At 38.9% G+C, this 24,376-nt stretch overlaps 1 protein-coding gene, 1 long non-coding RNA gene and 1 pseudogene across 2 annotated transcripts; 2 read left to right on the top strand and 1 right to left on the bottom strand.

Moving 5' to 3' along the window:
• Positions 1-1,379: 1,379 nt before the first annotated feature.
• LOC137826485 (squamosa promoter-binding-like protein 8) lies at positions 1,380-4,155 on the bottom strand. Its single transcript, XM_068632463.2, has 3 exons — positions 3,029-4,155; positions 1,997-2,136; positions 1,380-1,675 (listed from the first exon to the last, which is right to left on the bottom strand). The coding sequence occupies exons 1-3, from the start codon at positions 3,706-3,708 to the stop codon at positions 1,518-1,520; spliced, it is 978 nt and encodes a 325-aa protein (XP_068488564.1). The 5' UTR covers positions 3,709-4,155; the 3' UTR covers positions 1,380-1,517.
• Positions 3,904-5,196, top strand: LOC137826486 (uncharacterized). The gene is made up of 3 exons (XR_011083507.2): positions 3,904-4,025; positions 4,209-4,251; positions 4,640-5,196. It is a non-coding gene; the product is annotated as an uncharacterized LOC137826486 (long non-coding RNA).
• A 1,405-nt stretch (positions 5,197-6,601) lies between these two features.
• On the top strand, positions 6,602-22,696 carry LOC150025585 (uncharacterized; annotated as a pseudogene).
• The last annotated feature ends 1,680 nt before the right edge of the window (positions 22,697-24,376 follow it).

The following is a 24,376-nucleotide window of genomic DNA, read 5'->3' on the forward strand; positions in this document are numbered from 1 at the left end:
CAACTATTTAAAAAATTAATTAAAAAAAAATTAAAATTAAAAAAGAAAAAGACCATTTACATCTATAAAAAGAATACAAAGTACGAAATCAGTCAATGAATAACATTTTCTAAAAACAAAAGAGCAAAGGTGAGAAATCGGTTATTAATTGATTTCTGAATGAGTAGTTTTTTTTTATACATATTTAGGTAAATTAAAGGGATATTGGGTTATTTTGGTAAATAAAAATTATATATCCACATATATACAATAGGCTATATAATTTTTTTTTCAAATTTACATCTGACTATTAAATCATTACAAGAGAGAGAGCATGATTTTTTATTGTAATAATAGTAATAATAATAGTAATAGTATTAGTAATAATAATAACTTACAGATCTACTACAATAGGTTAACGGTTTGGTATTCCAATAAATGCTAAACCAAGATTGAAACTCACATTGTTCACGTTACATTACATTATGTTGCCTATATTCAGAGTCTTCGCCTCATCTTATTTAATGTGCAGTTCTTAAGAACATTCAAATATATATATATAAAGCCTTTAGTAATTTAAAATAGAAATTGTCAACAAAAAAATAAATAGACTTTTTTCAAGTATAATACATATTTTAAAATAATTAAGTGCATATTTTTATTTTGAAGTGTGTTAACACTGCTTAGTGGCAGTTGTATTAAAAACGAACACTACTTCTCTAAAGACTTAGTTATGGCATTATAAATTGGAGTGCTTTATAAATAAAATGATTAACAGTGAAAGTTAAATTATGCAAAAGTCTTGAACAATTAAAGTTTAACAGTGAAACATTTATTTCGTAAACTATTATGACAGAATAGTTTTCTCATTATTTTTAACCATTAAAGAAATTTAAATTTGAATACAAATTTATTTAAATATAATAATAACTGAATAATATTATAATATTACTATTTAGTTTTTTAAATCCCACGTGAAATTAAATATATGCTTACTAAAATTATCCCGTGAAAAAGTAAAAACTTTTATTTTGTTATTTTTGTTCTAGAAATTGGTGTGGAAGATTTTGCAACATCTGTATAATGGAATTGATGAGTAATGCATATAATTGCTGCATATTTCAGAGAAATTCCAGTGGCAGACAGAGTCAATGCCACAAAATGAAGGTGCCCTAGGGCAGTAGTCTGAACACTTGTGCTCAGCTGCCCCGACTTTCTCTGATACCCAAACGGCACTCTTTACGGGAAAATCCAAATAGTAGTGTTCAATTTTAGTTTTCACTTTTTCTCTTCTGCCACTTACCCTACCAAAATTCACAACAGTGAAAGCTGAAAGATCATACATATGTATAAAGCAGTAATCCTAGAGGACTATATATATATATATTACATAACAGAAGTGATAGGGTAAGTGGATATATAGATGCTTAAAATCATTATAACAAATCAGAGACTAGAGATTAAAGCTTCTAAATTAAATTTGGGAAGAAAGTGTTACAAGAGGAAGTTCAGTACATTATTGTTGATTCTCCTCCTTATTAGCCATGCAAATTGGTCCCACATGAGAAAAACAATGACCCAGATGATGTTGAAGAAGTGTCTCTATTTTGATTGGGTCTTTGCTGGAAATAATCTGGGGGAGACACTGCCACCTTCAGCGATGAGGAAGATTGAGCTCCAGATTCAGACGAGGACCCTGCCAGATTCATATTAAATCACCACCACATGGCAATTATTGCCTAATCACTAAGCTCATAATAGCGTTGTAATTTATTATTTCAACTCTTGGTTGAAAAGGGTACATTTTATGTACTAAAATGTGTGATTTTGCAGACAGAAAGAGATTTTCATTTTTCTAGAAAAAAGTACAAACTAATGTGAATGCTGCGAGTCTTTATTATATATATTTCCTTTCTGAAATCAGAAGGGTGTTTGAAATGATTAAGGAGAATTTAATAAGATGTTGTGTACTTGTTTACGAAGGGTAAGAGAAAGAGAATGAAGAAAGAAGCCGTACATGTAACATTGTCCGAAGAAGGCTGAGATTTGTGAATGTCTTGAGTTGGCTGCTGAGTTTTTCTTCTGCGACGATTGTGATCTGCCAGTCTCTTCCTGCAGCTCCGTTTCCCATTGTCAAATTCTGAAAGAAGATGGAATCTGCAAAACAAAATCAAAATCAATTAACACAAATCTTAAACTAAAAGAAAAAGTACCTTTCACACTTAAAATCAACAAGGAAGTTTCAATTGTTGTATAGTAACCCAGAGAAAATCAAGAATGTGATTATTGAAGCTGCAATTCAATGATAGTACTATACGTAAACAGAAGATAGTGTGGATCGCAGATGTGAGAAAATTTTAGGGACGCAAATGCCCTCACTATCTCCGAATCTAATGTACTCGTCATATGGAATCATCGGACAAATAACAATGTTCCAAATGACATTCTCGTATTTCTGATCTCAGCGTTCCCACCGCATTCTAGGAACCAGCGACGTCATGCCTTCATGTAATTTCATAACTTGCCTTTAAGATGAATTAAGAATAAGTTAATTCTGAAATTGATTGTACAAATAGTTGTTTTCATGCGACAAAAATAATAAAAACAGTATAGAATCAATGTTTTTATACTCCAAATAATTAATTTTGGAGTGACAAAAGAAACTTCATTTCGACATTGAATAAAAAAAAGAAGGATATTTTCCCTCAACAGTTTTGAATTGAAATTATATAAACAAGCTGTTAAAAAATTGATTGTCTAGAAAAACATGGGGTGTGGGTTTCCTTTTTTTGGTATATGTTGAAAAGTATTATATTTATGAAAGATAATTAATTATGAATTGAGGGAGGAGTGACTTAAGGGTTTAGGTAATTGCACTACCATAAGAAGCAATGCAAAAAGAACAAGAAAATGGAAGAGGAAGAGGGAAATTTCCTGAACCGGACGGAAATACCCTTGGGATCACCCCGGAGCCAATGATTGGTTCAAAGTAAAACACCCAGTTGCAAATTCGTAATTGTGTAAAATCCCCTCCCAGAAAAACCACAACCTGCTGCACTGCTGGCAGAATCGCTGAGTCAACCCGGCGGCAATGACGGTGGCAGCCTTGGAGTGGAACTCACAAACTTTGTGGCGGCGGTGGTAGTGCTTGGCTTCGGAGAGGTCCGTATTACATCCTTCTGCCTGACAGCGTGGCAAATTTGACGACACCGTGGAAACCGATTCCACGGTCTTGGAACGGTAGAATCTGTCCAGGGTGTCTTCGTTGGAAGCCGCAAAATAAGTGCGGCCTCCGAGGTTGAGTCCAAGCCCAGGCCCGAGACCATGACCAGAGACGTCGAAGTTCATGGGCGAAGTGACATCCTCAGACTTGGACATGAGCAGAAATCCAAGCCCGGAGCCAGGTCCAAGCCCACAGTGGGAGGGGGCTAAAGGTGGGATTGGGTTAAGTGAGAGCAACGAAGGTGGTGGCGAGAAGGAAGTGGTGGACGCGCTTTGGAAGGCACGTGGGTCGAAGAAGGCTTGCTGGTGGTGCTGTTGTTGTGGGTTGAAGGGGTGGTGATGTGAGAAAGCAGTGGTGGCTGTTGGTGTTGAGCCATGTAGAATGGGGTCAGTTAACATGGCGAAGTTGTGGTCGAAGATTTGCCGGCGCGTTTGGTCGGGTTCGCCGCCAGCGGCTTCATTTCCGGCGAGTAGTATCATTGATGTGTTCCATTCGTAATCCAACATCTTATAAATATGGCTTAGTGAGTGTGAGGCAGAAGAGAAAGCAGAAGCAGAAAGCAATTTTTTTAATTTTTAGTTTTATGGTGTGCGGAGGTTGATTGGGGTGAAAAGAATTGTGGGTGTTGAAGGATTGTTTAAGTGGAGTAAGGCAGTGTAAAAGTTAGAGAAAAGAGTGAGATTGGGTTTCGATTTTTGAAATACGCAAGACCCTATTTTGCAGGTGTGGCTAAGTACTAACCACACACCCACACCCACGACTTGCAGGCTCTCAGTCTCTGCACTTTTTCCCTCGTTTCACACTCTAATGGCGTATATTTCAGGTCTACCCTCTCACTAGCTGCCTATGTATATATATATGTATTTTTTTTTCCTTTGAAACGGGAGTGTGTTAAAAAAAGATCACACTTTCACCATGTAAAAGCTGTACACTTTCGTCCCTTTGTCACTCTACCACTGTATGTTAATGTTAATCTCACTCATTTTTTCTCTCTCTTCATGCTAAGGAAAGTGCTTCACTAGGCGGCTTCCCGATGCGTGTTTGATATGGTAAAAACAAAAACTCTAATTACCAGTACTTAAATTTATTCTTCTTTTGTTTTTGTTTTCATATTTAATTTAGAATAATTTAAAATAATTTGGATTCCTGAATCCTGTTTGACTTGATCTGAAACAAAAACAATCCCTCATTCTCTCCAATAATCATAGAATTTCTCCAATACTGCGACAAAAACACAAATGTTGTAGCTGCCTTGCCTGCTGCTTCAACAGCTATCTCTTATAGGTCCAACTACTCTGCTTCAGAGGCAGAATGGTAGAGCCAAAGAAGCAAGAGCAGTGTATAGCAGCACCAGCAAGCAAGTAGTAATGTCTGAATAAAACTATAATTTTTAATATGATGAAACAAAATGAATACCCTACACTATTTACTTCACAGGTGTAAAGAGCTAGTTTCGGTTCATCTCTGAAGGGGTGACATTAAATTTTTGGTCCCACAAACTGTTTTGGGTTTGGTCTACTTTGATTACTGGCCCAGCAGAAGATCGCCATGATTTAATTCACACCAGGTTACGTGGATTTTCTGCTTCTTTCTTTCTTTTTCTAATATTAATACCAATTTCTCATCCTAAATAAAAAATTATAGTTAACGTTATTCAATCTTTAATGCATTATGTTTATATTTTTCTGAATATAATTTATCTGATATTTCGAAGTTCTGAGTTTTTTGTAGCCATGAATTAGGATATTCAAGCGGCTTCCTTTTTCAATATTCGCTTTCTTGCTTCCCAAAATGCGATCTATATTTGGTTTTAAATGGTCGAAACTTGAAGCCGACTATTTAGAGGAAGCGCAATAGGTTGTGTTTCATTATTTTAGTATAAATGTATGTTTGTCCATCTTTTAGGATACATAAATTTCGAGCCAATTTGTTGTTCTTGTTAGCCAATTAATTAAATTCATTTATAGCAATCAAAACAGGAAATTCTCACAAAATTTTCAGGTTCATTTTTATAATTATTTTTTTAATTTATGAACAGAGTGTAGAATCACATTGTTACGCAACCTATCCAAGTTTCTTTCAAATTAATTAGGATCCAGCATCGCAAAACTCTTTTTAGTGTTTTTAAGAAACTTTCCTTAAATCTAACGTTAGAATGAGTATCAATAAGCACAGGTGTATCATGGGCTCACCCGTTTGGTTGACAAGTCCGGTAGAAAATAATTAAAATAGAAAAAATAATAAGTTTGGTTATATATTAATATACACTAGTACAAAAAAATTCATTAACGACTTTCTTTAAAGACAGTTAGAAAAGAACCATCGTAATAAACGAGGCGGTGACAGTTTCGTAAATATATTGATTTTTTTTAGACTTTTTAACGACGGTTCCACACTGAACCGTCGTTAAATGTGTATGAGGCAGGTTTTAACGACGGTTTCACACTGAACCATAAAAGTCACGTTTTTCGCGACGGTTCTCCCAGAACCGTCGTTAAAGGTAGCGTTTTTTAATTTTTTCCAACAGCGCCTTCCCTCCCCTTCATTTTCACATTCCAGTTTCCTCTACTCTCATACTCACCCGCACCCAGCACCTCCTCCTTCACCCCACCGCCCGTGCCGCCTGTCGCCCCTCCACCGTACTCCTCCCTCGCCGCCCCGCATTGCGCGACCTAGGGCTCTAGCCGTGCGACCGAGCGCTTGCACCGGCGACCCCCGCGCCGCTCCTACGCCTCACGCGTGCCCTGTGCCGCCGCTGCTGACCACGCCTCCCCCCGCGCTGCCACCGCGCCCCCCACGCCGCCCCCGCGACACCTTTGCTTCCTTGTGCGCGCCCTTTTTTGGCGCGACCAGCACTCACCCGTGCCCCCCTGTGTCGAGCGTGGCCTCGCGCTGCCACAACCCTATAACCAACGCCTCCTCACGTTCGCCCGGTGTCCTTACCATCGCGTCCCTTCTGACCAACGCCGCCCCGCTCCGTGCCAACGCCATCTTGCTCCGCCCCTGCGACTAGTGCTTATATTTTGAGGTTAGCATATTTTTATTTATTATTTAATTATATATTAAATGTTATTTACTATATTTTGAGAGTGTTTGTTCTGATTTAGATATGTATTTTATATATTGAACGTACTGAGTCTGCGTCCGAGGGTGTTCGACCTTCGGTAATCTGAATTTAATTTTTAATGATTAGATATTGTTTCTATATATTGAACAAACTGATTCTGAGTCCGGAGGTGTCCGACCTTCGACAATTTTGATTTAGTTTTTAATGATTATATATTGTTTTGACATATTGAACGCTTTGGTTCTGAGTCCGGAGGTGTCCGATCTTCGGCAATTTTGATTTATTTTTTTATGATACATATTGAACGTAGTGGTTCTTAAATTAGCAGTTCTATGGATCGGAGTTGGATTAATACACCATGAATAAGTGATGCTTACGAAAAAAGGGTGGAAGAATTCATACAGTTCGCAGAACATAATGCTGTTAGTTGTAATAATGGAGTAAGAATAAGGTGTCCTTGTGTCAATTGTTTGAATGGAAGGATATTGAGTGTTTCCGAAATTAGAGAACATCTTTTGTGTGATGGATTTTTGAAAAGTTATACAACATGGACGTGGCATGGTGAATTGTTAGACTTGCCAAGTGTGCGTTGAGCTTCGGAGGAAGTTCATTTCTCAATGGATGATAGATTAGAAGAGATGATTCGTGATGTGGGAGCAGAATCTTTTGCTAATGCAGTTTTCGAAAATATGTCTAATGATGCAGAGACTCCTTTGTATCCTGGTTCAACTAACTTCACACGATTATCAGCAGTGTTAAGGTTGATGATTTTGAAGGCAATGAATGGATGGACCGACAAAAGTTTTACAGAATTGCTTCAATTGCTTAAGGACATGCTTCCAGAAGGAAATACCTTGCCCAATCGAAATTATGAGGCAAAAAAAAAACTTTGTCCAATGGGTATGGAGTATAGAAAAATACATTCATGTCCTAACGATTGTATTTTATACAGAAATGAGTACGAAGATTTAAGAAGATGTCCCAGGTGTGGTTTGTCACGTTATAAGGTTAAAGTTGGTCAGAATGATGAAATTGATGAATTCACAAAGGAAGGTCCTCCTGCTAAGGTTGTTTGGTATCTTCCAATAATTCCAAGGCTTAAGCGTTTGTTTGCAAATGCAGATGATGCTAAAAACCTTAGGTGGCATGCAGATAATAGAAAATGTGATGGACTACTTCGTCATCCTGCTGATTCTTTGCAGTGGAAGAATATTGATAAAGAATTTCCTGAATTTGGAAAAGAATCAAGAAACTTAAGACTTGGATTGGCAACTGATGGAATGAATCCTTTTGGAAATTTAAGTAGTAATCATAGTTCATGGCCCGTTTTGTTAGTGATTTACAACTTACCTCCTGCTTTGTGTATGAAGCGCAAATACATGATGTTATCTATGATGATCTCTGGTCCAAAACAACCTGGAAATGACATAGATGTTTATCTTAATCCACTGATTGAAGATTTGAAGTTATTGTGGAATGAAGGGGTTGATGTGTTTGACGCGTTTAAGAATGAATCTTTCCGATTGCATGCGATGTTGTTTTGTACTATCAATGACTTCCCTGCATATGAGAACTTGTCAGGTTATAATGTGAAAGGCCATAGAGTATGTCCAATATGTCAAGACAAGACATCTTATGAGCAGTTGAAACACGGAAGAAAAACCGTGTATCTTGGGCATCGTAGATTTCTAAAGAAATATCATTCGTATCGTAGATTGAAAAAAGCTTTTAACGAATACCAAGAACATGACATTTGTCCCACTCCCTTAAGTGGTGTTGAAATTTATGAAAAAATAAAAAATGTTAATGTGACTTTTGGAAAAATGAAGAAGAAGCAAACTGTGAGTGAAATATGGAAGAAGAGATCAATATTTTTTTATCTTCTGTATTGGTGTAAGTTAGATGTTAGACATTGTCTAGATGTAATGCACGTAGAAAAGAATGTGTGTGACAGTCTAATAGGAACACTTCTGAACATTAAAGGTAAAACAAAGGATGGTGTGAATGCACGTCTGAATTTGATTGAGATTAATATACGAGAGGAATTGGCACCGAGAGAAGTTGGTAAACGTACATACTTGCCTACAGCGTGTTACACTTTGTCAAAGAAAGAGAAAACAAGTTTTTGTGAATGTCTTAAAGGTGTTAAGGTACCACAAGGCTACTCTTCAAATGAGAAGAGTCTTGTATCTATGAATGATTTGAAACTAATTGGCTTAAAGTCACATGATTGTCACGTTCTAATGCAACAATTACTACCGGTGGCTATTCGTGGAATCTTGCCCAAAAATGTTAGGCATACAATCACTCGACTATGTTCATTTTTCAATTCCATATGTAGTAAAGAGATTGACTCTCAGAAGTTGGATGAACTTGAAGAAGAAATAATTGTTATCTTGTGTCAACTCGAGATGTTTATTCCTCCATCTTTTTTTGATATTATGGTACACTTGGTTGTTCATCTTGTAAGAGAAATCAGATTGTGTGGGCCAGTTTATATGCGATGGATGTATCCAGTTGAACGATACATGAAAATTTTGAAGGGATATGTGAAGAATCAATGTCGTCCAGAAGCTTCTATTATTGAAAGATACATTTCAGAAGAATCTATTGAGTTTTGTTCCGAGTACATGTCAAAAGCCAAATGTATAGGAGTTCCTGAAAAAGGTTGGCACTCTCGTAGATTCATAAGTAAATCTTCAAGAGGTGTACATGTCATAAGCAAATCTAGAGAAGAGGTTCTGCAAGCACACTTGTATATCTTGAATAACACTGATGAGGTGTTACCATACTTAGATACACACAAAGACATTGTCAAATATAAAAATCCAAGACAATCAGAAAAATGGGTGTTAATTGAGCATAACAAAACTTTCATGTCATGGTTTAAGCAACAAATAATGAATGATCCATCAGCATCTGAAACATTAACATGGCTTGCAAACGGTCTCAAATTTGATGTTTTATGTTGTTCTGGCTATGAAGTAAATGGTTGTTTGTTTTACACAAAGTCTCGAGATGATAGGAGTACAGTGCAAAATAGCGGAGTCACCTTGGAGGCAGAGTCTATGCAGTTTTCAACTGCAAAGGATCAAAATCCTGTTGTGGGATCAATGCCTTATTATGGTGCCATAGTAGAGATTTGGGAAGTTAATTATACCAAGTTTACTATACCTGTTTTCAAATGCAAGTGGGTTGACAATAAGACTGGTGACAAAGTTGATGAATCAGGAATGACTTTGGTTGACTTTCGAAAGATAGGTTATCATGACGAACCATTTATAATGGCACATCAAGCTTCCCAAGTTTTCTATATCCAAGATCCTACGTCTGACCACTGGTATGTTGTGCTACATGGAAAAAAACATAATGACCCAGAAGATACAAACAATGACATTTGTGAGATTGAATCACTTACAAGAACGACCATCAATAAAGAGTACGAGGATGTTGCTGATGTTGTACATGCAACTCGAAATGATCATGATGAAGGAATATATATTTGTATGTACATGTGATTCATGTTTCGTTAGTTAAATATATATGTCGATATATATTAAGATGTTATAATAGAATATACGTGAATATACACAGAGCTGTTAGTTAAATAAATATATGCATAAAGTTGTTAGTTGAATATATAAAGTTGTTAAATAAGTGGAGTACCCGAGAATAAAGGTGTCCGTGGACAGAATATTTTCCTGTTGTTAGCATCCAAACATGAAAGGTGCACGTGAGCAGGTGGTTTTTTATTATTATTTTATGCTTTCAGTAGAGACTATATTCTTGTGAGTGAAAGCTGTTAGAGGAATAACTATAAAAGGGGTTTGAGACCTCCGATAAAGGTATGTTGTTTCTGAGTACTAGAGACTAAAACTGATTATTATTTTGTATGCTCTCACTGATTTGATCGTCAGAGTGTGATCAATAGGTAGAACCCACTTTGTCTCAGCATAACGTTGTTCCAGTGCGCCAAGAGGAGACAGACTATAAGCGGAGCTTGCCCATCCAGTCAACCCTGTAGGAACTAATTGAAAGAAATAAGAGAAGGCAAAAGGTTGTAGCAACTAATTGAACGTAATTGAACAAAATTGCAAAACTAATCTTATTCATTTTGATTCACTCAATCATATATATAATAAAATTACAATTACTGGAAGCTATAAAATAGGAATACTAATAGGCCTGTAAACTGACCATTAATGCAATATAACGGTAAAATAGTTTAAGGGTAATAAAATCAGAATTAATAATCAACATCCTCCCTTAATTTTGATTTGGAACAACCTTCCCAATTTGAGTCATGATATTATTTTTCTCAATCGCCATCAATTCTTCATTCATAGTCTTTTTCCTTTTGGGGTATTGAATGGCATCGGCAAGTCTCACAGGTTCTGATTCTGCAAGAAAAGCAAAGTGAACCAAATCTCCATGGTCATCAACTTCATCATCAAGATTTACTTTGCAATCTTGAAGATGTATAGGTTGTCGTTGTTGTCTTCTTGGTCGCTCCATCATAGTTGCAACTTCAGGTTGAATTACAACTTCAGGTTGAGCTGCAGGTGCTTCAAGAGTGACTCCATCTTCCACATCATTATTCAAAACGTAAATATATCATTTTTTTAATCCATTTCAACTGCTGCATTCCATTGTCATTCCTCATCTTTGGCAAATGTAACATCACGACTAACAATCACCTTCTTTGTCATTGGATTGTACAGTTTGTATCCCCCATGCTTATATCCAATGAAAATGGTCTTCACTGCCTTATCATCCAACTTCGATCTTGCTGCCTTGGGAACATGAGCATAAGTAATTGACCCAAATACCTTCAAGTGCTGCACATTGGGTTTGAATCCACTTCATGCCTCAATCGGAGTTGTGTTAGGAACACTCCGTGATATGATTCCAATAACAAGATATAGATGATTCTTTGACATTTTATGGAATCAACTTGAGTTGGAGATTGAATAGGCACTTTTATAGAAATGGATCAATGTTCTATGTTTCAAGAACTCACCAAAACTTGCGCCAAACACCAAAACTCATATGGAAGTTCCATTTCTTGTCAATTGAACCGATTAAAAGGTGCAAGAATGCAAATGAACCCATTAAATTGCTTAAGAAATGAAATGAACCGATTAAAATGCTTCACAAATGAAATGCACCGAACAAAAGCAAGGAAGAAGGAAGATGAACCGATTAAAACATAAAACTAAGCTAAAACACCAAATAGAAAGGACCTAAGACATGTTTAGGAATTCGTATGGACATGGAGATGAAAGGAATAGATGGAAAAGAGAGAAGACTTATGTGGTTGAAGAACTTGGTTGATGAACACGCCACTTGAAGTATGAATGCTCCAAGATAAGTGTGAATTGCCGCCACTTGAGGGAACCAAGGCTCTCAAGATGAGACTAGGAAGAGGAGAAGACAAGTTCTCACTACACTCAATCACCAATTTGGGAGAGTTTTGTTACTTCAAATATCAATTCTCATTTTAGAAGGACCCAAGCCCTCCTTTTATAGGAGCAAGGGCCGGTCATGATGCTACAAAGCTTGTACCACAAGCTACCCAAAAAGTCTCCTAAGCTAACGCCTATAGTGACTCATGAAGAGTCACCTTCTAGAAAATTCTAAACTAAAGCCTAAAGATGTTTTACAAAAGAGGTATCTAATGTTTCCCTCTAAGCACCTTCCTAAAAACTATGTATTTAAACATTCTACTTTTTATACAAAAGACACTATAAAAAGAGAAAACAATCTACCACTACTTTCTAATTCTTTAAACTTGCTCCTTGTAAGCCTTTGAGGTAGGTTAATGACTTCTTGAGCTTCTTCAACTTCGGCCTCTACCTCCTCTTGTCCTTGATCTTCGGCCTCTATCTCTTCTTGATCTTGATCTCCATCATACTCTTCAATTTGGAGAGAATTCGACCACGAATTCTGGAGACCTACAGAAAAAGAAGTTAGATCACTGATATTAAATGTATGACTACCAAGGTATGTATCAGGCATATCTAACTCATAAGCATTGTCATTAATCCTCTTTAGGACTTGGAAAGGTCCATCACCACGAGGCATTAGTTTGGACTTCCTTTGTGTAGGAAAACGATCTTTCCTCAAGTGAAGCCAAACCCAATCACCTTCATCAAATAACAATGCTTTTCTCCATTTATTGGCAAGTTTAGCATACTTGCCAACCTTCTTCTCAATTCTCAACTTGATGTCTTTATGCAAATTTTTCACAAAAGAAGCCTTTTCATCCCCATCTTTGCACAAGACATCATCAAGTATGGGAATAGGAAGAAGATCAAGAGGTGTTAAGGGATTAAACCCATAGACAACCTCAAAAGGAGAATGTGAGGTGGTAGAATTTACTACACGATTATAAGCAAATTCAACATGTGGTAGTAAATTCTCCCAAACTCTAGGATTCTCGGAAATAAAGCATTTCAACATTTGTCCCAAAGTTCTATTTACCACTTCAGTTTGACCATCGGTTTGTGGGTGACAAGTGGTAGAAAATAAAAGTTTAGTACCAAGCTTACCCCACAAGGTCTTCCAAAAGTGACTCAAGAACTTGGAATCTCTATCGAACACAATAGTTCTAGGAATACCATGTAAACGAACCACTTCTTGAAAGAAGAGGTTTGCAATATGACATGCATCATCCACTTTGTGGCAAGGAATAAAGTGAGCCATCTTTGAAAAACGATCCACTACCACAAAAATGGAATCCTTTCCCTTAGATGTCTTGGGTAATCCTAAGATGAAATCCATAGAAATGTCAACCCAAGGCTTTGAAGGGATAGGAAGAGGAGTATATAAACCATGAGGATGAAATCTAGATTTAGCTTTACAACAAGCTATGCATTTTTCACACAAACTATGAACATGTTTATGCATATGAGGCCAAAAGAAATGTTCATGCAACACATCCAAAGTTTTTGCAATCCCAAAATGACCCATTAATCCTCCCTCATGTGCTTCTATAACAAGAGATAATCTAATGGAGCTTTGGGGAACACAAAGACGTTTTCCTTTAAAAAGAAAGTTATCTTGTATAAAAAAATCTTTGTGTCCTCCTTTGATACACTCTTAATAGATAAGAGAAAAATCAAAGTCATCATGATAAAGATCCTTAATGTGATCAAAGCCAAGAAATTGAGAACCCAAAAGATTTAGCAAGGCATAGCGTCTAGAAAGTGCATCGGCCTCAACATTATTTTTGCCTTGCTTATGCTTGATCACATAAGGAAATTGCTCAAGGAATTCCACCCACTTAGCATGCCTCTTGTTAAGTTTGTTTTGGCTTTTCAAATATTTAAGAGATTCATGATCACTATGAATCACAAACTCTTTAGGAAAAAGATAATGTTGCCAAGTAAACAAAGCTCTAACAAGTGCATACAATTCCTTATCATAAGTGGAATAGTTGAGATGACTTCCTTTCAATTTCTCACTAAAATAAGTTATGGGGTGGCCCTCTTGAAGGAGAACAACCCCAATGCCTATACTTGAAGCATCACATTCAATCTCAAATGTTTTAGCAAAATTATGAAGGGCTAAAATGGGAGCTTTAGTCAATTTTTCTTTTAAAACATCAAAAGCATTTTGTTGTGCTTCTCCCCATTTAAAAACCACATCCTTTTTCACTATATCATTGAGAGGTGCAGCTATAGTACCGAAGTTGGGTACAAATCTTCTATAAAAAGAAGCAAGACCATGAAAACTTCGAACTTCATTCACATTTGTAGGCGTTGGCCAATTTTGAATGGCCACTACCTTAGCTTGATCCACATGGACCCCTTTGCTACTCACAACAAACCCTAGGAATTCTATATGATCAAGTGAAAACATACATTTAGCAAGGTTAGCATACAAATGTTCCTTCCTAAGGGTTTCCAAGACTTGTCTAACATGCATCCTATGGTTACACAAAGACAAGCTATAAATGAGGATATCATCAAAATAAACAACAACAAACTTGCCAATGAATGGTCTTAAAACATGATGCATGAGGCGCATGAAAGTACTTGGAGCATTAGTTAAGCCAAAAGGCATAACCAACCACTCATACAAACCAAAGTTGGTCTTAAAGGCCGTCTTCCATTCATCACCCGGTTTTATACGGATTTGATTGTAGCCACTTTTAAGATCAATCTTTGAAAAAATTTTGAACCATGCAATTCATCCAACAAATCATCAAGCCTAGGTATGAGATGCCTATACTTAATTGTAATGTTATTTATAGCCCTACAATCCGAACACATCCTCCATGTGCCATCTTTCTTAGGGACAAGGATAATAGGCATAGCACAAGGGCTCATGCTATCTTGAACCCAACCCTTAGCAATTAAGTCCTCAACTTGTTGGCGAATTTCCTTAGTCTCACTTGGGTTTGTCCTATAGGCCGGACGATTGGGTAAAGAAGATCCCGGAATCAAATCAATTTGGTGCTCAATCCCTCTCAAAGGTGGAAGTCCTTTTTGGAGGATCTTGAAACACATCATGAAATTCCTTTACCAAATTATCCAAACAATGAGGACTATCTACAAGTGGTTCTATCTTAAGAGGTCTAGGAATAGCTAAAAAAATAGGATTGTGAGCCACTATATCCCTTTGGACCTCATGCCTAGACACAAGAAGCGTAGGCTTAGAACTCTTGACTTTTTCATTCTCCCTCTTTTTTTTCATAAGAATTTGGTCCTCATGGACTTCTCTTGGAGAGAGAGATTTCAAAATGACCTTGTGACCATGGAAATCAAAAGAGAGTTTATTGGTAAAACCATCATGAAAAACTTTTCTATCATATTGCCAAGGCCTTCCCAAAAGAACATGTGTTGCTTCCATGGGCACAACATCACATAATACCTCATCCTTATATTTTCCAATAGAGAAATGAATGAGGACTTGCTTATTCACAATGATTTCGCCTACTTCACTAAGCCATTGCAATTTGTAAGGCTTTGTATGAGAGATAGTAGGCAATCCAAGCTTATCTACTACTCTTGTACTAGCCACATTAGCACAACTACCACCATCCACTATTAAAGAACAAATGTTGTTTTGAATAAGACATCTTGTATGAAAAATATTTTCCCTTTGACTTTCACCAAAAGGTTGTAAAACTTGTCCAAGAAGTCTTCTCACAACCAACAAATCTCCTTCAAGTGGACTCTCACTCTCATGCTCACTAGATGATCTAGAATGTGAAGAATGCTTAGGTGAATTCGAATCATGCTCACTCATCACAATGCCATTATGCACAAACATATTCCTCTTAAAAGGACAATTAGCCGCAACGTGACCATAACCCGTACACTTAAAACATTTTTTACTAGACGATTTAATTGGAGATTTAGGGGTAGAAGTCGAAGGCCTAGATTCCTTAGGTTTGAAAGAAGATTCTTTAGAAGGATTTTTGGAAAAAGATTTTCTAGTTTTCCAAGAGTTGTTGTAGTAACCATCATTGGGAGAATTTTTAAAAGCATTTCTTTTAGCAATTTGGGCCTCAACCTTCATTGCAAGATGAACCAAAGATCCCAAAGATTAATACTCTTGAAGCTCAACAACATCTTGAATAACCCTCCTTAGACCACTTACAAACCTAGCTATCAAGGCTTCCTCACTCTCTCTCAAATCAACCTTAAGCAAAAGCGTTTCCAATTCTTTGAAATATGCATCCACACTTAGCGTGCCTTGTTGAAACCGTTGGAGCTTCAACATGAGGTCTTTCCTAAAGTGTGGTGGTACAAACCTAAAGTGCATACACTCAACCAAATTGTTCCAAGAGACCACGGGAGGTCTCTTGTGATAGATAATGTCCGTTACATAACTATGCCACCATTTCATGGCATAATCAACAAATTCTAGAGTGGCCATCTTCACCTTTTGGTCCTCCTCAACCTCATAGGTGTTAAAGATTTGTTCACATTTAGCCTCCCAATCTAGATAAACATTAGGATCACTATCCCCATTAAAACTAGGAATTTTATTCCAATAACAAGATATAGATGATTCTTTGACATTTTATGGAATCAACTTGAGTTGGAGATTGAATAGGCACTTTTATAGAAATGGATCAATGTTCTATGTTTCAAGAACTCACCAAAACTTGCGCCAAACACCAAAACTCATATGGAAGTTCCATTTCTTGTCAATTGAACCGATTAAAAGGTGCAAGAATGCAAATGAACCCATTAAATTGCTTAAGAAATGAAATGAACCGATTAAAATGCTTCATAAATGAAATGCACCGAACAAAAGCAAGGAAGAAGGAAGATGAACCGATTAAAACATAAAACTAAGCTAAAACACCAAATAGAAAGGACCTAAGACATGTTTAGGAATTCGTATGGACATGGAGATGAAAGGAATAGATGGAAAAGAGAGAAGACTTATGTGGTTGAAGAACTTGGTTGATGAACACGCCACTTGAAGTATGAATGCTCCAAGATAAGTGTGAATTGCCGCCACTTGAGGGAACCAAGGCTCTCAAGATGAGACTAGGAAGAGGAGAAGACAAGTTCTCACTACACTCAATCACCAATTTGGGAGAGTTTTGTTACTTCAAATATCAATTCTCATTTTAGAAGGACCCAAGCCCTCCTTTTATAGGAGCAAGGGCCGGTCATGATGCTACAAAGCTTGTACCACAAGCTACCCAAAAAGTCTCCTAAGCTAACGCCTATAGTGACTCATGAAGAGTCACCTTCTAGAAAATTCTAAACTAAAGCCTAAAGATGTTTTACAAAAGAGGTATCTAATGTTTCCCTCTAAGCACCTTCCTAAAAACTATGTATTTAAACATTCTACTTTTTATACAAAAGACACTATAAAAAGAGAAAACAATCTACCACTACTTTCTAATTCTTTAAACTTGCTCCTTGTAAGCCTTTGAGGTAGGTTAATGACTTCTTGAGCTTCTTCAACTTCGGCCTCTACCTCCTCTTGTCCTTGATCTTTGGCCTCTATCTCTTCTTGATCTTGATCTCCATCATACTGTGATAAGAATTCGCCCTTTTCCAGTCACCGGAACGAACCTACCATCACCGAATTTCACTTTTGTGCGAAATGAGTCATCCAAATCCGCAAACAGCTCCTTCTGACCACACATATGATTCGTGCAACCTGTATCCAAATACCAAGTCTGATTGTTTGGGGTTTCATTTGATGTGGCTGCCATTAGTACTGTATGATCCTCTTCATCTTATACGTGATTACTGTCTTCTTGAGCACAATTGGCAACATGATTATCACCTTTTGATTTGCACTCATTTGCATAATGGCCACATTTATGGAAATTATATCATTCAACATTTGATTTATTATAAATGCCTCCTCGTCCTCCGCATCCACGTTCACCGCACCAAGCGCCTCCATAATTCTGGCCACCACGACCTTTGCTGAAATAGCTACTATGTTTATGATAGGAGCTACCAATTGAGGCTTGTGCTTGTAAAGCCTGTTCAATTGGTTTTTCAATCTTATTGCCATTCATCCGCTACTCATGCGCTTGTAGAGAACCAGATAATAACCATATTGTCATTTTTGAAATGTCATTGGCCTCTTCAATTGCGACAACAACATGTTCAAATCTGGGAGTTAAAGATCTCAAAATCTTCTCCACTTTTGCCTGCTTCGAATGTGTTTCACCATTAGTCTTCATCTTATTTGTCAAGGCAAAAAATTTATTTATATAGACATCAATAGTCTTTGTGGTTTCCATCTGCAGCAGTTCATATTGGCGTCTTAGGGTTTGAAGACGCACCTTTTTTATCTTATCATCACCTTTATAATTGGTTGACAAAATTATCCAAGCCTCACTAGCAATTGTTGCTCCTTCTATCTGCTCAAACGTCTCGTCATTCATCCCTCGATGGATGAGATACAAAGCCTTATTGTCCTTCTTCTTTTGATCATGATGCGCTACTCGTTGCGCCTCAGTTGCATTAGCAGCTAATGCAGACACTGCACTCTCAACAACATCCCATAACTCATGATAATCAAACAAAACTCTCATTTTCACACACCACCGATTGTAATTTTTTCCATCAAGGATAGGGACTGATAATTGGGTAGGGTTCATGATAACAGACTGACTCTGATACCAGTTGTAGGAACTAATTGAAGGAAATAAGATAAGGCAAAAGGTTGTAGCAACTGATTGAATGTAATTTCACAAAATTGCAAAACTAATCTTATTCATTTTGATTTACTCAATCATATATATAATAAAATTACAATTACTGGAATTTATAAAATAGGAATACTAACAGGACTGTAAACTGACCATTAATGCAATATATCGGTAAAATAGTTTAAGGGTAATAAAATCAGAATTAATAATAATAAAATCTGAATTAATAACCAACAAACCCGAGGTCAACCGGCTAGAACATTTGGCACCCACCGTGGGGCATGATAAAACCTGATCTCATCCACATTAGTGTTTGAGCTTTCTGACGTGATGAGAAACACTAAGCAAGGCTTGCAGGGATCTGAAGGAAGCAATGCCCCCACCTTATAGCAACTCATGGAGACCATGGGGACTCTCCAAGAGGCCAACAAGCATAATAAACAAGAACAACGAATCTGAGAGGAAGTCAGAGCTGAGCAAGTACTTTTGCAAGGTCAACTGATGGTAGAGATTGAGGCCTCCCAGGTAGCCAACAAGGAATTGTGCAAGTCCAATGAAGAATTATGTAGAAATCTACACCAATGCGACTGACGTTCCACCAGGGAACGAGGTCTAAAATTGCCTTTGAAAGATAGTCCCAAGCCATTTTCGCAGGCGATCATGGATGAGCTTGTGCCACCTCATTACAGCACACCCAAGATTGCCTCTTTCACAGGGTAGATGACGTGAGTTGATTTTTAGATGGTTCCATTTTATGATGACACTTTACTTAGAGTTGGATTTTAGCAATTTAATGGTGATAGCTAAGGAATATTTTCACTGGACACGAACTTAACCAAGAGGTTAAGTAAGTGTGAAGGTTCACTTCACAATGACAAAGATGAAAAATCAATATAAATTGATAGATGGAATGCAAGGCGAAATGGAAATGGCAACAAGGTAAACATCAATGGTGGTCATGGTCGAACCAAAATATGAACCATAAGCATATTAAAAAATAAAAACCAAGAGCAAGAATTCAAGACAAATACATATATGAAAGGCAAAAATGAAAATGAATTGAAAAGAGTGGAAGAAGAGAAGCTTATTGAGTGATTGTGAGAATGGTTCACGCCACTTGGGGTGTGGTAGCCACCAAGATGAGTGAAGGGCTGCCACTTGAGAGTCTCACACTACTCAAGATAAGACCTAGCCAAGAGGATTCAAACCTCACAAACACCTCACACAATTTGTGCAGAGTAACTTTTCTATTCAAAATTAACATGTGAAGTACAATGAGGTAGGCCTCCTATTTATAGGTGAAAGAGCCTTGGAAAGCAAGCATGAAAGGTAGGATGGGAAAGGAACAAATGGTACGGCTAGGAACATTGACAAAGGTCAAAGTCGCACCCTAGGAAGTTCTTCTAGAAGCTAGGTTTAAAAATAAGCTAAAGGGATAGCTTTACCCCTCCCCCCCCCCCCCCCCCTTTTATGCTAAACGATTCTACTGAAATTAAAAATAATGACACCAACTGATGCTCAGCACCTAAGGCATGTGCTCTACTCCTCGTGATCCTTTGGGGCAAGCTAGGTGCTAAGGCAGTGGCTGGAGAATCCTGACCTAGCCTTGTGTCTTGAGGCATGCTCCTTGTCATCCTCCTAGGAGGTTGAGCTTGGTCAATAGGTGCATTCTCTCATGGGTCCTCATCAGAAGAGGACCCTGAAAATCATCTCAAGGCATTCAATGCCCAAATGATTATCCACTGTAAGGCATTCATGAGTACCTTTACAGGTACAACCTTACAATGGTTTAGTGGGCTTCCCGATAGTCACATCACCTCTTTCGCCCTGTTCTCCAAATTTTTTAGAGAATAATTTATTGTCAACTAGGTCAAGCCTCCGAGGTTGTATGACCTTTTCAACGTGAGACAGAGGGAGGAAAATTCGTTGAAGGGTTATCTAAATAGATTTTGGGCGTTTATGGTAAGACTCCAAACGCATTATGAGACGTGATGGTCACCGCTTTCGAGCAAGGGATCGCGGCGAGACCGTTCACCGATTGAAGATACGAGAGCGAGTTGTTGCCCACATCGAAGTAGAGGTGACAGTGGCCAGGAAGAATGGCAGCTCGTGTTCAAGGCAACCTAGGCCTAAGGAGAGCAGCCGAGCTCGGCCCTTATGGGTAAATGAAACCTCAGCCGAGAAGATAACGAACTCGAGGTACGTATCATTCGTAGCCAAGAGGAACGAACCCAAGACGAAGGCTAGGGAGGAGCCGGTAACTCAGCCCCAATTTCGAGTATCATAAAGGAATTGCTAAGCATGCCAGGGGTAGTGGGCAAGCTGAAGTTTCCCCAGAAGACCGACTGAAATCTGTGATCACAAAAAGATATTTGGTGCAAGTTCCACAAGGCACTTGGGCACAATGTCGAGCAGTGTATAGCTCTCGGTCACCAACTGGCTAGCTTGGTGAAGGAAGGTTTTCTGAAGGAGTATCTTGAGGCTGACCAGGAAGAGCCAAAGGGAGAAGTTTCCATCAGGGACCAAGCGCATGAGACATTGGTCCATGGAGAGCTGAACAACATCTCAGGAGGATTTTCTAGAGGAGGGAGCTCTACTTCCAAGCGTAAGCAATATGCTCAAGCAGTGATGTCCCTAGAGGCGAGGAGACTTAATCAACCACCAAAGCCCACTCTCTGCTTCACGAGCTCTGACTTGGAAGATGTGATTTCTCACGAGGATGATCCAGTGGTAATATTTGTTGTCACCGTAGGAAGGAAGCTGCACAAAGTCTTGATTGATCAAAGGAGCTCGACTGACGTGATGTTCTGGTCAACGTTCAATAGTTTGCAATTTTCCCCCAACCAGCTGAGGTCATACGATGGGTGTTTGGTTGGCTTCGTGAGAGATCAAGTGGAAGTACAAGGGTACATCGAGCTGAGGACGACCTTCTCTAATGGCACCTTGGCTAGGACGATTACCATAAGGTATATTGTCGTTAACGCGTCTTCAACTTATAATTTACTTTTGAGGCGACCTTCCTTAAAAAGGTTGGGTGTGATAGCCTCAACGACACACATGAAGATGAAACTACCTTCTCTTGAGGGAGGATTAATTACCATCAAGTCTGATCAAAAGATGGCACGAAAATGCTACGAGAGTTGCTTGAAGAATAGAAGAGGAACCTACGCAATCACTGTTCAGGCGGGAAAGCCATAATGGATCGCAGAGGCAAAAGTCGCCAATGAGAGACAACTTGGACCTGCTGGAGAGGTTCAGGAAAGGGAGATAGAAGGGAAGAAGTTCAAGCTCGGCACCTCGCTATTGCAAAGAGTTGCAAGATAAGATATTCGAGGTGATCTCAAAGCACATGAATGCTTTCGCGTGGTCATCCGCATACATGCCCGGGATAGACCCAGACTTTTAATGCCATAGGCTTACAATGGATTAAAAGGTCAAGTCAGTGGTCTAGAGGAGGAGAAAGTTAAACTCAGAAGCTTTTGAATGTTGATCACATAAGGGAAATCCAATACCCTGAGTGGTTGATGAATGTTGTGTTGGTAAAGAAGGTCAATGGAAAATGGAGAATGTGCGTCAACTTCAACGACCTGAATAAGGCTTGTCTCAAGGATTCTTACCCGCTACCGAGCATAGACTTCTTGGTGGACAGCGCCTCAAGTTGTCGGTTGTTGAGCTTTCTAGATGCGTTCTTGGGGTATAACCAAATTCGTATGCACCCGAGGGACGAGAGCAAGACAACCTTTATGGTTGAGTTCGCCAGCTACTACTACAAGGTCATGCCCTTTGTCCTTAAGAATGATGGTGCCACTTATCAAAGGTTGATGGATAGAATCCTCGCCCCAATGTTCGGATGAAACATGCTGGCGTATGTAGACGACATGGTCGTCACGTCAAAAGAGAAGGATTTGCACATTGCTTACCTAGAAGAGCTATTCATGACAATAGCTAAGTACAACTTGAAGTTTAACCCTGAAAAATGTATGTTCGGGGTAGAAGCAGGGAAGTTCCTTGGTTTCTTGCTGATTGAAAGGGAATAAAGGCAAATTCCGACAAATGCGCTACAATCATAGGAATGAGGAGTCACGCCAACGTGAAGGAGGTCCAACAGTTACCTGGACGCATGGTCGCCCTGTCTCGTTTCATGTTAGCTAGTGGAGATAAAGGGTATCCATATTTTCAATACCTCAAGAAGAATAATCGATTTGTGTGGATTGATAAGTGTGAAGAAGCTTTCACCAAGTTAAAAGAGTACTTAGCCAGTCCCCCTGTTCTTGGAAGCTAATTCCTGGTACCCATATTCGTCTTTATTTGCGATTACAGATCGGGCAATCAGCTCGGTCATTTTGCAAGATCGAGATAAGGTCCAAAAGTCAGTCTACTTTGTGAGTAAGGTATTACAGGGACCAGAAACACGGTACCAGGCCATTAGAAGGCCACTTTAGCCGTGGTGTTCACAGGTCGACGACTCCGCCACTAATTTCATAGCTTCACCGGGATTGTGATGACCGATCTACACATTTGCAAGGTCATTCAAAAGCCTGACATAGTGGTCGGATGGTCCGTTGGACAGTTGAGTTATCTAAGTTTCATATACAATATGAACCTCGAGGACCGACTAAGGGTCAGGTGTATGTTGATTTCATGGTAGAGCTTTCATCAGAGGGTCCTAGCCTGATCCTAATGACTTCCAGTGGGTCCTTTCGGTAGATGGATCCTCCAACCAACAGAGGAGTGGAGTTGGCGTCATTTTAGAAGGGCCAAGTGGGTTGTTAATCGAGCAAGCCTTGAGGTTCGCGTTCAAAGCGAGCTACAATCAAACTGAGTATGAGGCTTTGATAGCAAAATGTTACTAGTCAAGGAGTTGGGAGCATGAAGTTTATTGATGAGGAGTGACTTATTGCTTGTCACGGGGCAAGTCACGAGTGAGTATCAGGCCAAGGATCCACAACTAGCCTCATATCTCAAGTATATAATGCTCTTGAAAGTAGCCTTCTCTACGTTTGAACGTGTACACGTTTAAACGTGTACACGTTTGAACGTGTACACGTTTCTAGAGAGCAGAACTCTCGAGCAGACCTGTTATCCAAGCTTGCAAGTTCAGGAAAAGGAGGTCGGTAGAGGTCAGTCATTCAGGAAACCTTGAAGTCACCCAGGACCGCTGAATAAGGACCAACAGAGGTCAGTCACGTGGAGGTCTTGGGGGTAAGCTCAGAAAAGGGGAGAAGGAATTGGTCGATGACTCAGGAGACCCTGAAAGTCCCCAAGATAACTACTTATGGGTCGTTGAGGGATGAGTTTTTGAAAGTCTTGCAGGTTGATACCAAACAGACTTGGATAACACCTTACAAGCATTACCTAGCTGATGGGCTACTTCCTGTCGAACCCATGGAGGCTAAGATGGTTAAGAGGAATGCAAGGCAGTATACCTTAGTAGATGGAAAAATCTTTCGCCATGGTTATACCCACCCAGTCCTCACATGCATAAGTGGAAATCAGTGTGCCCAATAATGGTCGAGCTCTATGAGGGCATTTACGGTAGCCACATAGGAGGGCGAGCTCTCTCGTTGAAGGTCATCTGCATAATGGCTTACCACACCACTCCTCGATCAACAACCAAGGAGACGCCCCTCAGTTTGGTATATGGGTCAGATGCCATGATACTAGTGAAAATCCAAGACAACTCTCCTCGTTTCCTAAACTTCGTTATAGAAGAATCTAACAAAGGAAGGAAGGTGAACCTGGACTTTCTAGATGAGGTGCGCGAACATGCCTGCATTAACTCAGAGGCTTTAAAGAGAAGGGTGGAGCTGAGGCAAAAGACCAAGACGACAACCTTGTTGTCGACTTGGTAATGCGAAAGGCCCATCTTTACCAGTTAGAAAACAAGTTGTCTCTGGAGTGGACTAGCCCGTTTCACGTAGTCGAGGTGCTCGGGAATGGAGCGTACAAGCTAGAAATCCCG

The sequence above is a fragment of the Phaseolus vulgaris genome, chromosome 8, assembly GCF_051622355.1.
Source record: "Phaseolus vulgaris cultivar YP4 chromosome 8, ASM5162235v1, whole genome shotgun sequence".
In the NCBI taxonomy this organism is placed as follows: domain Eukaryota; kingdom Viridiplantae; phylum Streptophyta; class Magnoliopsida; order Fabales; family Fabaceae; genus Phaseolus; species Phaseolus vulgaris.